At 42.9% G+C, this 16,774-nt stretch overlaps 1 protein-coding gene across 1 annotated transcript; it reads left to right on the top strand.

Moving 5' to 3' along the window:
- The first annotated feature begins 5,655 nt into the window (after nucleotides 1–5,655).
- Nucleotides 5,656–12,729, top strand: IL11 (interleukin 11). The gene is made up of 5 exons (XM_083161493.1): nucleotides 5,656–5,707; nucleotides 5,834–5,997; nucleotides 7,216–7,302; nucleotides 11,192–11,350; nucleotides 12,364–12,729. The coding sequence occupies exons 1-5, from the start codon at nucleotides 5,656–5,658 to the stop codon at nucleotides 12,526–12,528; spliced, it is 627 nt and encodes a 208-aa protein (XP_083017619.1). The 3' UTR covers nucleotides 12,529–12,729.
- Nucleotides 12,730–16,774: the final 4,045 nt, after the last annotated feature.

Genomic DNA, 16,774 nt, shown 5'->3' with positions numbered 1-16,774 from the left:
CAGGTCAAATATGTCGACCCGGCAATTTGCCCTTCAAAGCAGGTTTCTTCAGTGTGAACAGTGTGAATACTGCACAAATTGACATGCAATGCACAGGGAATGACATGTGAGAAGAACCAGGGGACTAACGTTATTCTGCATTTTCAGGAGCAATGAAAAAAACCTCCTGTGGATTCTTTCTAACACAGAGAGCCTTTAGACTTAGATTTTCAACCTTTTTACCTTGCGGCACACTAAATAAGATTTTAAAATTGGAAAGGCACACCATGAGATCCACACAGGGCAAAACACATTGGCTCCCACAGGAAAAAAAAAAACTATTGGCCCCCACAATCACACTGGTCCCCACAGGTAACAAAAATAAAACACATCGGTCCTTTACATGAAAAGAAGAGACCAGTAAATAACAGTTCAACTGGTGGTGGCTGTAAACTGGTTTGGGCATCTCTAGATCTGGGGGTACACTTGAAAACAGCTCAAGGCACACTAGTGTACCACAGCACAGTGGTTAAAAAACACTGCTTTAGACATACACTCAGGGCAACTGTGCCAGGACTTTTACCAGTGAGGTCACGGGCTCTAATTTGGGGCTATCCCTCTTCACTACCTGACAAAGTTGGGAGGTATGCTATAGATTAGATAACATAATGTACAGCACTTGAAGTACAGTTCATCCCAATATATCCTTGCTGTTATCATTATAAAACATAAATAAGGCTTTAACGGGAGAAGCCCGGAGAGGAGAGTTCCAGCAGCCGCTCGGGGGCTTAAGTGTGACGTCATTAAGCCCCGCCCCCATGATGTCAAACTGTCGAATTCACGGATTTCTGTTGAGGGGGCGGGGCTAAAATAATGTGATTGTGACATTTTAGCTCCGCCCCCTCCTCTGAGACCCGAGGATTGCGGCATTTTAATGCCGCGATGCGGGGCACAGGGGGGGTCCCCCCTGAATCCGGGAGGGTTGCCCACCCTTCCGGGGGGGGGGGGCGGGAGGGGGTGCCGATTTTCGGGAGACTCACGGCCATTCCGGGAGAGTCGGCAACCCTGGGCTTTAATGAGGAGTATTTAGGAGAAAACAAGATTGTAATATGGTGTTGTTTCCATTGTGCACATTTTTTCTCATAGATTAAATAACTGTAAAACAAATAAGGGTACAAAAGCAGAATGTGGGTGTGCCTTTGTGTGTGCATTTAGTGCCCTCAGATGGGCGGAGCTGCTTACAGCAGCAATATCTAGCGGTAAAATTGTATAATGTATATAAAAATAGAAAGTGCCTGGCAGAAAGGATGTATTAAGAGCTGCATATTGCGAAGCACGTGCGACAGGAAGGAAACCGTATATGTACTCTGTGTACAATGTATGAATAGTTGGCTCTTCTCCAGAGTTTAAGTATGATTTAAATAGCCCAGAGGGGATTCAGCAATGTTTATAGCTGGTTTACATTAGTCCCTTGGAGTTACTAGGGCAAGTTAGGCAAACTCCCAGCAAAAGTAAATTTCATGCTGTGCTGATCTTAAGAATACAGATTGATTTTGTAAAAAAAAAAAAGAAAATGACGTCAAAAATTTACACAAATGATGATACCGTGGAAAAGGATGAAAAATATTAGCTAATCATCAAAGAATGTTGCTGATAGGAAGGCCAGGGCAGGGAAAGCGGAGTTCCTTAACCAGTGGAGTGTGAGGATATGATTTAAATTAGTAATATCATAGTATAATCATACTTGCCTACTTTTGAAAGTGATGTCAGGGAGATTGTGAAGGTGACACCTAGAGGCGTGGAAGTGTACTACTACACCTGATAGGTGTGTCATACAGGGCCTTATTTTGGTTCATTCTTTCTGACAAAATCCTTCTTAGATGGGCAAAACCATGTGCACTGCGGGTGGGGCAGATGTAACTTGTGCAGAGAGAATTAGATTTTGGTGGGGTTTTACTTCAAAGTGAGATCTATATTGCAGTGTAAAAATAAAGCAGTCAGTATTTTCCCTGCACAGAAACAAAATTACTCACCCAAATCTAATTCTCTCTGCACATGTTACATCTGCCCCCCCCCCCCGCAGTGCACATGGTTTTGTCAATCTAAGAAGGATTTTGACAGAAAGAATGAACCAAAATAAGGCCCACAGTGACACATCCAAAAATTAGAGGAGTTCTAAAGCAGTTAGTAAGATCGACTGTACTTGTTGAATAAAAGACACTGATACGGGCTTGTTCATGTATTGTGTTTTACATGTGGTTCCATATAAGTGGCCGCAAGAAACCTTACTTAAAATGCATGTAGCCATAGGGATCATTGTGCCATATAACCACATGTGTGGGTAAGGTGAAATCAGGGAGATTACAAGGCTATTCAGGGATTCAGGGAGATTTCTACTATTTAGGGAGTCTCCTGCAGAAGGCAACTATGAGTATAATGTTTAAGGACCTGATGCTGCATAAGGGGAAATTCAATCTTGGCTGATATATCCGACAGGCGGAAAAATATCAGCCTTCAGTATTTAATGGCTGGGACTCACCTGTGCAGATTCGACTTTGTTTAAAGTCGAATCTAGAATACATTGTCGAAAACAGACGTTGCATTGTCGAATCTGTAGCCTGTTTTTGACGATGACTGGACGATTTTGCCGATCCACAGACTTTCCGAATCTATTCCAACAGTTGGAAAATGGGACCCAACATTAAATCGTTTGAATGTCAATTCAACCTAATGTTGTCGGAAATGGATGATATTTTGAACTGTCGGAAATATCGTCAGAATGTCAAATTGCAATGACCCTATAGAAGCCTTGATACATTTCTCCTTTTGAGTGCCCTCAAGATCCAGACAGATCTAAGAGGCATCCATAATGAGTGATATTCTTGTTCGCAATCGTGTAGCTGATTGGTTGGACCATTGTGTGTAGCTGATTGGTTGGACCATGTAACTAATCTTACATGGTCCAACCAATCAGCTACACACAAATATACCCGGCAGCTACCTACCCTTACTTTGAAATAAACTGATTAGCAATGACAATTATACTTTCTTGGAACTGTTGTCTGTTATACATTTCCTTACTAAAATAAGTCCAGTCTTACTTTATTTTGGTCTAAAGCAATTACAATATACTGTATGTTTGGCACAACGTGTTAGCTTCTTGTTGATGAAAAGGGAGAAAATTACTAAGATGGGAGTTCTCTTTTATATGGGATGTTGCTATGGGTAACCTTGGTTTAAAATATAGAACAAGAAAAGTGGAGGCAATAGCCGGGAATAAAGTCACATGAGTTCAATAATTGTTTCATAACTCATCCGAACAAATTTTTGCATTTGTTTCCTGTCACTGATCTGGCAGCTGGGCCACTGTACTCTGCCAAAGATGCCAGGAATAGACGTCACCAGCAGGAGGGGGGGGGGGGGGGGGCGAGCTTAAGACAAAGGCTTACAAAATACTGTCCATTCATAAATTTCTCCCATTAGTTCAGATACTATTGAATACGTGTTCCACTCATCCTCTTGTAGAAAGAGAAGTCAAAGAACCGTCACTCAGAATTAAAAAAGATCCAACAAAGTTTTATTCAAGGCATGAAGAAAAAATACACACACACGGCCGTGGTTCTTTCATTCTTAGTTCTAAGTGCCGGTTCTTTGACTTCTCTTTCTACTTGAGGGTGAATGTGAATATCAATCTTTTATGGACCCCAAACAAATGGCCACTAGAAACATAGACTTGTACTTATCAGTTACTGCAACATAGTGCAGTCTTCAGTGACAACATTTATATATGTGTGTGTATATATATATGTAGATATATATAGATAGATAGAGAGAGAGAGAGAGAGAAATATAGCTGCTCCTACTGCCAATCTCTGTCTTCACAGCTCCCTCTCTCCATATTCAAGCAAGATAGCTGCTAAATCCAAGTGGACTAAAGGACCTTTCAAGCCCAGGGGGAGTAGCAAGACAAGGGGCCTTGCAGCTTCACTATCCCTGCCCCCACCGGTAGCCTTTAGTAACCAGGTGGCGAGTGAAGTGAGGCAGAGCAAGCCACTGTGCCCAATGAGTGACGGGCAAAGCGAGCCTGTGAGATCCATTTGGTTCACTTCTTCTGACCTTGCTCCTCCACCTCTCCTCCCCTTAATGTGACAGGTCCTTTAGCCCACTTGAATTTAGCCCTAACCAGTACGTTTAAAACAGATAATTTTTGGTTTTACTTTCTGTTAAGGAGTCATTTTGCCCAATGGGTGGCCTCTAGTGGTCACTGGCGGTACTTCACCTCAGGGTATTTATTTAGTTGGGTGTGTGTGTGTGTGTGTGTGTGTGTGTGTGTATATATATATATATATATATATATATATATATATTTTTTTTTTTTATTATTGGCATAAACAGTTCTAATGAGTTCATCAATGGAATAATCACCATGTTAAGGAATAAAACTATTGATAATGAAGTTACTGTATCGTGGATTTCCATGACCTTACATATATTCCTATCGTCATCACAAAACACAAGTTAGCCGCTAGCACTACAGCATAGTACATACAATAAATGCATACTGTAGGTTAGCTGAGAAACCAGAGAATCCCTAATTTCTTCTGGCCATATATATGTGAATGGATTTTCCTTTCGGGCCGCAGTTGCTTGGCAATTGAGAGAAAATGTGCCGTTTCTAGCATGCAATTAAAGTTTATCATGTTCCATACTTGTAACATTTTCTTCATCCCTGGTGTTCCCTAGAATTGCGAAGGAAAGTTGCATTCTGGGTGGATGACAGCCAATATTCTGTTACCCAGCTGTTCTAGACCACTTAAATAAACAGCATGGCCCACACACCTCCCTCTCTTTTAATTAGGTGGCATGTTTATAACAGTGGTTATGGCACAGGTCCCTTATTAGTTAAACCAGACCAAGGAAGACTTTAAATCTGACATGGTTCTTTTATCTATGCTGCTTGCCCACAAGGTACCCGGTGACTTTCCATTGGCTTGTACCAGAATATTTCAAAATTAATTTGCCCTAGCCATTCTGAGAAATAAAAATACATTAGGTAATGTTATTTTTGTGTAGTGCAAATGAAGTTACAGCTGAATCTGTGCGTATATAGTTGTAGGCTATTGACACAGCTTTTGACTGGTATTTTCCTGAAGATTATTGTATATAATACACATCAATGGGGGTTTTCCATTGATCGCTCTTTGTAAATAATATTTGTATAATCTCCACTTAGAATGTGCTGATTATACCTGTTTCTCGCCGCCCCAGCTGCTACTCTTGGACTAGAACTGTTGGGACTCTTTAAGCCCATGTAACAAAGAGTCTTTTCCATTCTTACATTAAATAACAATGATGTCACACCTACAGGAGTAACCCTATTGCAGTCATACTAGGAAACCACACTGCTTGGGAGGTTAGGAAATAGAACACAGCCAGACTTGTATTATGTTGGATACGCGGTACCTGTGATTGTAGCTTTTGCATTGTTTTGTTTTTAGATAGGTTAAAGAATTGCATTATTGTTTGTTGTGCATCGTTGACTGCCGTAGATCCCTTTGTGATGTCATCAGAAAACATTGGCTAAATTTCATTGCCCAATGTTTTGCCAAACACGACACAGCGTGTTTGTGTATCACCAATTATTAAAATAATGATGAAAGACGGACTTAACCGGTGATGGCAGAAGACAAAGCCAATGTTTCGGTCTTGCCTTGGCATGTTTACTGCAGTGAGCCTAGCAATGCCCTTTTAACACACTGCAAACTGTCAGGAATAACACGTAATATCTCCCGCATTGTTTTAGCTCTTGAGTATATGGCTGAAAAATGATTATTATATTTTTTTCTATTTGCAGGCAGTTTGTACCAGATAGCTCTCGCTATTATGAGTGTGTGTGAAGGCGTATGGGCCATTCCTCTCCTACGGCCAAAGCCCTCAGACCCTAAAGCAGAATTTGACAGCATTTTTAACACAGCCAAGCATCTACTAAGTGACACCAAGCAACTCTATGCAAACTTTGTAAGTATTACAAGCAGCCATCATTCTCCGATCTGTATAATACAACAGACTCTTCAAACCAATGTGATACCAATATACACATTTGTTATAAAAAGGCCCGTGGAACCCTCTTGTACATTTATTTAGAGACCATGTCATTGTATATCAGCCCTATGCCCTGTTCAGCAGTCACCCCCTAAACCTGTGATGTCATGACATCACAGCTAGGGGGCAGAGGCGCCAACTCCGGGGAAATGATCTCTTCCCACAGGCAGTTCCACCGGCTCTTAAGGCAGCTATACAGTATCGCTGCTGGCTGCACGGTACTGTTCCAGCAGGTTACAATGGGGACGACCAATTGTAAGCTTACATAAACAAGGACTATTCTATTTACAGCTCTGCATAGATAATTCAGTTGTTAGGGAAAAAAAAAAACATATAGAGTGATGCTTAGAGCAAAGGAATTGAAAGAGACTTTATGCTCCGAGCTGAAGCAGTGAGGCAGAAGTCTATTCCTGGAGAGCCAGATGTGGGTTCCAGCCCATAAGTCCCACTCTGTGGTGTGCGCACTTCAGTCCCTCCCCATACAGTGAGCTCTACAATTCCACTAAAGGCCATCACTTACACACAGTTCTTAAAGTGGAACTAAACCCATGAAATAACATTTATCTTAATACGCCATGTATGAAGTCCCAGTTCATTTCATTCCTACTTCTAGCGTTTGTGTACATGTATTGCTGACCTCTCAGAGTGAGTGCACTGTACTGTGAATATAAGAGGGGCAGAGTAAATTGTTAGCTACATTTGTATGTATAGCTGCAATCAGGGATGCTAAGAGGGGGTTGGGCAGCCTGGGCACAGCATAAACAGGGCCTAGGTATTCCCAATGATGTCTGCCTTAACATCCTAATTCTGGCATTGGTATACTGAACTCCGGCATCCTAACCAGTGACGGAACTTGTGAGTGGTTGGCTCAGGTGCAAAAATATAATTTGCCCCCCCCCCCCCCCAACTCCACTCCAACCCAAATTCATAGTATGCCACACAGCAGTGGGCCCCTTAGTCCTCAGGGGCCCCAGTGCACCTTCTGCACCAGTGGTAGTTCCGCCTCTGATTCTGACCACATCCTTTATTAACTACTAAATAAAACAGTTGTATTAAGTTCAATTTAGAAATCAAATCGTGTGTTTGCTTATCATACCCGGAGATTAATGTTTATGTTGTATCTTCATTTTGCAGAAATCCAAGTACCCTTATGAAGGCGAACATAAATTGGAGAGCTTACCTGTGCTGTCTATAAATGCAGTGGAAATGTCTACAATCCAGGTAACTTAACCATGTCCTTTGTGATGTCATTTTGAACGCTGTGCTATCCAATGCCTTTCCTTCTCATCCTATCATTAACTACGGTTTTAGACTAACATTTTTAAATGGAAGTAGCACAGAAAGTATTAAACTCTAGATTACCCATCAGAATAATAATCTGATTGTACCTGAACATAAAAAATATTGAGTGAAGGAAGATTTGCCAAGAGGGCATGAGGATGATCTAGATGAGCAAGAACCAAAATAATTGGTTGATATGGGCAACTTCCCCTCTTGTCATCTTTAGAACATTATCTACATCGCTCCGCTATATTCATTCATGAAAACAGCTATCATCATTACTGGTATTTGTATATACGGATGTTACGGACGTTGAATCCCCAGCCCAATATTATGTGGTCATGACCCTTTGGTGGGAAGTGGCCAGCTACGATATTCACAATGGGGCCCGATGGATCTCTCGGTAGCCATTTATGGAATATGTAGCAAAGTTTGGAGAGAGATAAAGCAGAGAAAGATAAAGTACCAACCAATCGGTGTATAACTGGCATGTTATAGACTGTGTTTAAAAAAATGTCAGGAGCTGATTGGTTTGTACTGTACTTTTATCTTTCACCACTATGGGGGGGTATTCAATCCGGTGTTCTGACTGTCAGAACGTCCCAACAGCCGGAATTCCGGGCTGTTTTAGATTCTTCCCAATGTAACTCGACAGCTGGAATTCAATGTTTCAGCTGTCAAGTGTTGGAAAATCTGCAGATCAGCTAAAAATGGCCGCCGATTGTCGAAGGACAGCCGTAAATTCGACAATTCACGGCCGTTTCCGGCAAAACAGATCCAACTTTTTAAAAAGTTGGATCTGACAGCCTTCAATGCTGTCAATAATGGCAGCATTGTATAAGTGAGTGCCAATATTTCCCCACTTGAAGACCCCTCTTTATCTCTATCCAACTTTTGAAACACCTCCTCCACAATGTGGATTAAAATGTAATATAAACACGAAAGTGTAAGTCACAGTGCAATCCATCACATAGTGCAAAGGCCAGTTCTATTTTTGTAAATATTATGCATTTGAGATGATTTCATGCTGGGAAGGGGATGACACTGCCAGATTAAGCTGTGTCACCAAAGTTGAACAATCATTTGCCATCGGGGGGGCCAGCTTGTTCCATACTGCATGAGCAGACGATGTCACATGGATACATGATATAATCCCTGTGTTATATTACGTGCCATGTCTGATACAAAGAGCTTGATGTCATCGACAGCTGGGACCTTTTGGAAACAACTCGCAAACACTGGGCTTCCTGCGCAATTCCTAACCCCAGGAAATCAATGCTTATAGCAATCCTCCCACAATTCATAAGCAATGTTCATCCGAGCAAGCAGAGGAGTAGAAATGACTTCCTGTCTCCGCTTACTGTCATCCCTGACTGTATGAGGCAAATGCGCATCTAAAATCACAACAGGGAAATAGTCAAAACAATATATCCCCAAATGAAAAGAAGAGTGAAATCTAAAAAAACTTGAACTTTGTCTGGACACGCACAGCTGATCACATTACCGCAGACAGTGAGCTGTGCTGCCACCATGTGGCCACAGTAAGCATTTATAAAGCAAGCCAACATCTAATAATGGGGCAGATGTATTAAGCCTGGTAAAATGATAAAGCAGTGATAAAGTGGAAGGTGATTATGCACCAGCCAATCAACTTCTAACTGTCAATTTTCAAACACAACTGATTGGCTGGTGTGTTACCACCTTCCACTTTATCACCTCATTATCACAATTTTATCACTTTACCAGGCTTGATACATCTGCCCCTCTCTTCCATAATGCAGCGACGAGGCCTGATTCAGAGAAGTACGCTAATGCGTGCACAGCTGCAATCCCATATGCATTGGATATGCAAAAATGTGTAAATGACACACATGCATGGATTTCTATTGTAGTGCCCACCAGTGGCTTTCTAGATCTAAGCAACTGCAAACAAATACAGTATGTAGCTGTGGTTTGCGGGTCCTTCAATAATCAACCATATGGTTATGCAGGATGGGTCAAGAAAATTGAGAGGTGGTGCCATGTTTCATTCATACAGGTGGGGGGCAGAGGGGGGATGGGGGGGGTGGCTGTTACTGTAATGTTGCAACTTTGAATACAGCCCAATTTCCTAATTTATTTCCAAGCATGCAACGTCTGCGTACGTATGCACAAGACAGAGCATAGATCTGACTCCTCCCTCAAATGTGCATAACTCACTATTCTGCAAATATGGGCCAGATTCTGGTTTGCAAGCAAAGCAAAAAAAAAAAGGGATTCGTTGATACTGATAATTGATACTGATAATTCCTTAATTATTTATTACAAATGATATCATATTAATAACACATTGGGAGAGTTTCATTAAAAGAGGTACCTTGGAGAGTTCAAGTGCTTTTATTCAAGCCATAAAAGGCCACTTTACTAAAACATTAAATTATCTTGCTAATTTGTCGCCTGGGGACCCACTTAGCCACGCTCATAATTAATGACCCAGCATTCTATAAACATCAGATAATACTAGAGTTAAATACATCAGGAGGCATGAAAGGGAGAAACACCGTACCTAATTATTTTGTTGCATTTGTACCAGTACAGAAATTAATTACATTATTCCATAATACATGAGGTTGCTGTCTCTCAACCCCAATCTGTGAACAGCATAAACACAAACATACCAACGCTAGCAAGAGGGGCTAATAAAAATGCATCTACTATATAAAATATATATTCTAAAACTATATTGGTACACATGAATACTGTAGCCAAATCTTGGGCTAAAAGGACCTGTAAATCAATTAGCAGGTTATTTAATAAAGAGGTTTCAGCAAGCCGTCTTAATGCCCGGCTACTAGTTTGTTAGAGAAACGAATGGAGAAACAAAAACTTTTTTTAAAAATAGGGCCCTGTGCCTTAAGATTTTCCATGTGGTTGAGTCAGTCTCTCCTTGGGCCTCGAAACAAGGTAACCCTTCATCTGCCAGCAGTTTTCTCATTTCCACCAAATGAATGTATCACTGTGTTGGCTTAATTTCCATAAGCGCACTGGAAGCAATGGGATTTTTTCCCAACTTACTTTAGCAAGTTCTAATGTAATAAAAGTGTTCCACACTCTGGCTTATGAGAATTGGCCTCAGATCAAAGAATATCTAAACGCTGATATTTGCACCATTTATAAAACTTCTGCCTTCACACGTAACTGTGCGTCTAGGGTGCAGCCCGTAACCTTTCTGGTTTGGTGCAAAAGATTGAGCTCATGTTATAGGTCAAGAAAAATATTTACGATAAATCAATGCACAGATGGGGGATCTAAAACATTCAATTTAATGACATTGGCATTGGCGAGGCAAAGAACCATAAATTGAAGGAAAGGATGACATAAAGGAGGCAACTTACCACTGCATTTAAGAAGGAAAAAGAGGATATGATGTGATTTGCAGAGTGGTTTCTAGATGTGATAACGGATCAGTAAACCATTAACACAACGTGAATGCCAGTGTGTATGCAGTACAGCCATGACGTCGCCGAATTGGATCACATTGTCGCTTATAAACAGAATTAGAGGATACATTCATTTGCAGGAATTTTCCTGTTGGTTAAAAGGTCTGCTAGGGTGAACGCGCCAGTAAATAAATTTGGCAGAAATGTTTTGTGTTAGTAAGTGGTTTCTCTCGCTAAGGAAAAAAAGGAACGTTGGTGCAGCATTTTCCCATTTAGTGGTTGCAAGACTAATGTGACTTCTAAATAAAATATAGCTTTGTGCTGGGTGTCCTGTGTTACAGACCTGCCAATAGTTGCCTGAGATGTGGGTCTGTAGTTATAGTCCTGACCTGTATGGCTTCCTCTTTCAGGTTCCTGCGGGCCTTACAAAACTCAGCTCAGAACTCTTCATTTATCAGAAGCATTTTGATTGGCTGAAGAAAGCTGCACATGTTGTCCGTCCTTTGGATCATGAGTTTACCAGCATTCATAATCGTATCGACAAGCTGGTGAAAAAAGTGGACTCTTTGGTAAGATGATGACTGGAATTGCAAATGAGTTACAATGATGAAAGGAGAGAGTTGAGCCCCTTTCACACACACCGGCAGCCGCCAAAACCCCACACGGCCAAGAAGCCGTGCCATGCTCAGAAGATGGTCGGGATGGCCATAGCCCGGCAGTAGTCCTTTCCAGCTGTGACCGTTCCGTGTGAATGGACACACTCCTGTCCATTATTAACTACTATGTACGGCACAGCTTTTGGCACGTGCTGTGTTTTGCCGTCCGGCAGGAGCTGGAGCGTGTGAAAGGGGCCTTAGGGCTATTTCACACGCTCCCGCTCCTGCCGGAAGGCGAAAAACCGCATGGCGAAAAGCACACCGTAGTTAATAATGGACACAATTGTGTCCAATCACATGGGACGGCCACGACCCGGCCGCCCGGTTGCAGCCGGATCCCACCACTGGAAGGGACGGCTGCTGGGCTGTGGCCATCCCCTCCATTGTAAACTACGGTGTGCGGCATGGCATCCTGGCCGTGCGGGGTTTGTCCGCCCGGCAGCAGCTGGAGCGTGTAAAATAGCCCTTAGGCCCCTTTCACACGCTCCTGCTCCTGCCGGGCGGCGAAAACCCACATGGACAAAGGCCGTACTATACATAGTAGTTAATAATGGGCAGGAGTGTGTCCATTCACACGGGCCGGTCCCGGCTGTGGCCATCCCCACCATTGTAAACTTCTCTGCATGGCAGGGCTTCTTGGTCATGCAGTGTTTCGCCGCCTGGCGGCTGCCAGTGTGTATGAAAGGGGCCTTAATAAGAGTAAATTACAAGTCCGTAACTAGGTGGTGCAGGAGGTGCTCTGCACACAGCGCATATGCCCTGTGCTGTGTGGAAACCCGACCGCATCCACTTCATCATTTTCCTTGTCCTTGAAGCCATACCCTTATATTCTATATATTATATTTTTTGATACTTTGCTTGTCGAACATAACCCTGGCAGCCATAACACAAAAAATTACTCACACTGCTTTAATTGTCTCTTTCAGATGACAAAGCTGAACATAGCCCGTGTCAGTGACACACCGCTACCACAGCTCCCTAATTCAACCACCCAATGGGGAGTAGTGCAAACCGGCCACGCTATCTTCCACCACTTTCACCTGTTCTTGGACTATGCTACACGTGTTCTGGTTTTGATGAGAAACAAGTGAAAATGACTCTCACGACTCTTCATCTCTCCCAACCTGAACTTGCGCACCAGGAATGGTAGCAGCACTGCAGTAAGACCCGTCTGGCCTGCCCAAACTACAAAGAGACATTGCATTGATTGTGGCAGATCCATAGGACACAATCACTTACCTTCTCTTACTGCACCCGGTGGGGAAATGTACGGTGACTCTACATACTTGCATATACATGGTACACTGATGTGTCATTCCTATTTATACTGCCGGCTATTTATTTATTTATTTATTTTCCTGGGTACTATTTAATTTTTTAAAACTTTTTATTAAGGAAGCGTATGTCCGGCCTAGTTTTAAAGAAGTGTGTTTCTTTTACAAAATGTTATTTTCCTTCTATTTAAGTACTCGTGTTATACATTATTTAAAAAAATATGGTTATGGAACTTTTATATATATAATTAACGGGAAAGGCAGGCCTTATATGAAAGAAGTATAGACTTCTGTGCAGATTGTTGAAAACAAAATCAATGTTGTCTTCCTTTTTAATCATTTATCAAGAAATGTCTGTACATTGTAAATGAACATACTGTATCCTGTTCAACAACGAACATTCCATTTTTGACACTGTAACAGTTTGTAAGGAAATATTAAGCAACCATATTGGAGTCTCACATAAACCACTGGCATTGACTCCTATGGAACAACGTGCCCGATCAGTGGTACCCAACTCCAGACCTACTACTGGCTGGGTATGTTTTGTGGATTTCTTTAATCATACATAGGTGAGTTAAACTATTTTGCTTGGTCCGTAATTGTGCCACCTGGTTCCACAAACAGAAATCCTCAAAACATGACCATTCTGAATGCCCCCTCCAAAAAAAAAAAGTGCTTGGTGCCACTGTCATCCTGCAGTGACAGAGATTCAGGAGTTCAGTGCAGTGTAGAAGTCTCCTTCTGTCAGTACTCCAGCTGCTGCTGGAGTAATTGTTGTATGTTGCCATGCCATGCGGCGGGCCGTGCTGAGGATAGTTACTAGATGGTTAGTACTCTCCCCCTTGGCTCCTCTAGTTTGGACTTGGGGGTTGTGGTTCAGGAGCACTGCAACGATTATTTATGACCCTTCCCCAAATAATATAACTTCAGGTAAAACTAAGTTTTTTAAAGAAATTGTGTTATTCCATAGCTGCTAAGCTTTATTCTATATCATTTCCAACAGAAAGACATGTTTACAGAAGCTTCTTCCAACATATCGACTCCACTTATCGCTACCAAACACGCACCACAGCTAACCCATGTGAGGGTCACTAGGGGAGATGTACTGTATAAAGCCTGGTGCAGAGATAAAGTGGAAGGTGATATAACACGCCAGCCAATCAACTCCTAACTCTCATTTTTAAAACATAGCTGTTTGGCTGGTGCATTATGACTAGGGATGGCAATAATGGGCATTTTTTTCAATCCCAGGATTCGGAATTGAATAATGCTCAATCCCAGTAATCCCGGATTGGCATCCCTAATTTTAAAAAACACCCATGCCCCCCCAACAGTCCGCCGAGCAAAATTACTTACATGGTTGGTCTGGCATGCGTTGCAGCTGGGGAGCGGGGCAGGAGGTGCAAGAGTGCCGCACTGAGTGGGCAGATGGGCAGCACCTGAGTGAGTGACAGACATGTGTGGGGGTTCCGCCTGTAGTGTCATCTCTGACATCCTGTCACGCTGCGCAGAGCCATGCGCCGAGTCGGGAACAGCCAGGCAGCATCTGAGCAAGTGCTCAGATACCGCCCGGCATTGGACATTTCAATCCCAGAATTTAAATTCTGGCGATTTTGGGGCCAAACCTGGTATCCCGCTGATCCTGATCCCAGGATTGGTCACCCTAGATATCACCTTCTACATTTTCTCCACTTTATCTCTTTTCCAGGCTTAATACATCTGCCGCAATGGGCGGTATGTAATGCCGCTTGAGTTCGGTGGCCGACTATATTTATTTATAGTCTATGAATGTCAATGTTGCAAACTAAGGAGAAGTATAAAGCCTTCTAGAGAGCTAAAGTGGAGAGATATAAAATTCCAAATAACATGACTGTTGGAAGCTGATTGGATGGTACTTTATCTCTCGTTGATGTTTGTTACCACTCCCCTTTTATCTCTCTCCAAGTCTTGATGCCCCTCCCCCTAAGAATACTAGCATTGGGTAACCAAATGCCGTGTGTCCATGCCGTATGGATAGCTGCAGTACTAAACTTACGTGAACAAGGAATCGGCTGAGTCCAGTGTGATCTTTAAGATCTCAGCAAGTTATACCATTGCTCTAATGTTGCCTTACGCGTATGTTTTACAAAGTGCCTCTCAGGTAGCTGGAAAATATATCTGGCACCAAAGCCATAGAGCACAATACAACATTTCAGACTTCATTACATAAATGATTTTAATATTTATGCTTGCCTGATTCACCTAACATTTGGTTCACAGTGTTTCTATGATTTTCCCCTTATTTTCTTTCTCCCTCTCACTTGTGGACTGTTCTGAAAGGGTGTGACACACCAAACGGCCCAGCACTCAATCCTTCCACTTAGAGATGTGCAGAAATATTATGCCTTGTTATAACAAGCTGGCTTTTCTCAGCCAAGCTACAGTATGTGACAGACCTACAATGCCAATGATACTTTATGAAGCACTGAGGACACCTTGTGGTTGCTTCTGTAACTTCACACTGATCTACAGTACAGCATCACAAAGGCCCTTATTCTGGTCTGTGCGGCCGGAGCCGCATACGTTGCTCCGGCCGCACAAACCAATCCCCGCCTACAATACGGATCGCCACGGCCGTCCGTACGCGGACGGCTGGCGATCCGCATGAAAATGGTGGGGCGTACGCCTCCACCATGGTGGGAGCTGCCCCCTGCATTCGATGGTCGGCGACCATCGAAGGCAGGGCCGCACGCTCCCCCCGCTCACGCAAGCTTAGACCACACGGACAATCGTCCGTGTGAAAGCTTGTATGGGGGCTGAGAGCTGACATCCGGCGATGTCAGCTTTCCGCCCCCATCACTGGCGTCATAGCCTCATTACCATGCATACGCCCCGCGTTTGCATGGGAACGCCCATGAAACGCTGGGCGTATTCATAGGTAAATGAGGCTATTAAGCCCCTCACGCCCCTATACGCCCCCTTTGCGGCGTAAAAAATTTTTGTGCGGCGATTTCCCCTGCACATGCGCAGAGTGACCTCTGCGCATGTGCAGAGCGAAAACATCGGCGGTACGGCCGCACGCGGGCCGTACCGCACAGATCTGAATAAGGGCCAAAGTGCCTTAAGTCTTCCCACTGTGTGAGCACGGTATGCAGTCAGTGATTAGACAACGTCTAGGTCGACCACTGATGGTTGACAGTGACTAGGTTGGCACCTAAAAAGGCCGACATAAGCTTATGGTCAGCATAGGTCAAAAGTTCGACATGAGTGTTTCATGATTTTTTTTAAAGGTGTTTTTTTTTCATACTTTACTATAATAAGTGTGCATAGAGTGGGGATATTGTAGCGTTCCGAGTGTGTCAATGTAAATCATCAAAAAATCATGTCGACCTGCCTATGTTGACCATAAGCTTGTGCCGACCTAAGGTATGGACGTTGATCGCTCTTTATCACCCTTGTGTTTATCTCTTTTAAAGGCTTAATAGATTTGCTCTTTAGATGCCATGGTGTTTGAATGCAGAATGCAGGTAGACTGATCAAAACCTTTGCACACAAGTGTTCTTTAAAATGTTTCTGTTGTAATATGTTATTTATAATGGTAATTATTATTTATTAACCAAATTACTCACTCTAGACTCAAGTACATGGGCGTACAAGGTGTGTGGTGCACACAGAGGCCTGGGTTCAAGGGGGTCCCTCACAGCACACCATGCACCCTTTCACAATTCTAACCTCTCCGTCACAGAGAACATGGCGCAGGCACCATGTTTATGGAGAGCTGAGAAATCACTGGGAACATTGCCGCCATTTTCCCGGAGACCAGTACATTTGCTGTAGACTCTGGCAGTGTCTACTAAGTACATGCACCAGTGAGAGATGGAGGGGTGGGGGGGGGGGGGGGGGATGGGACGCTGAGGCTGCACATGGGCCTCTCTCCTTTTTTTGAACCTCACCTGCTCTAGTATTAGTATTTATATTCTTATTTCTTTATGTTATTATTAGTCATGGACACTTCAAACAACGTGCATATTTTTCAATACAACTATGTCTAAAGTCAAATGTTCAGGCAATGGGTATTATT

This window comes from Crinia signifera, chromosome 19, assembly GCF_055691185.1.
Source record: "Crinia signifera chromosome 19, ASM5569118v1, whole genome shotgun sequence".
In the NCBI taxonomy this organism is placed as follows: domain Eukaryota; kingdom Metazoa; phylum Chordata; class Amphibia; order Anura; family Myobatrachidae; genus Crinia; species Crinia signifera.
The sequence above is the reverse complement of the archived record's forward strand: the minus strand, read 5'-3'. Positions and strand labels throughout refer to the sequence as shown.

Excerpts from the sequence above, each read along its gene's own strand:
- IL11 (XM_083161493.1), top strand. The coding sequence starts at position 5,656 with ATGGCAGAAGACAAAGCCAATGTTTCGGTCTTGCCTTGGCATGTTTAC. Across the intron at positions 7,303-11,191 it reads TGGAAATGTCTACAATCCAG|GTTCCTGCGGGCCTTACAAA; the intron begins GTAACTTAACCA and ends TTCCTCTTTCAG. Across the intron at positions 11,351-12,363 it reads TGAAAAAAGTGGACTCTTTG|ATGACAAAGCTGAACATAGC; the intron begins GTAAGATGATGA and ends TGTCTCTTTCAG.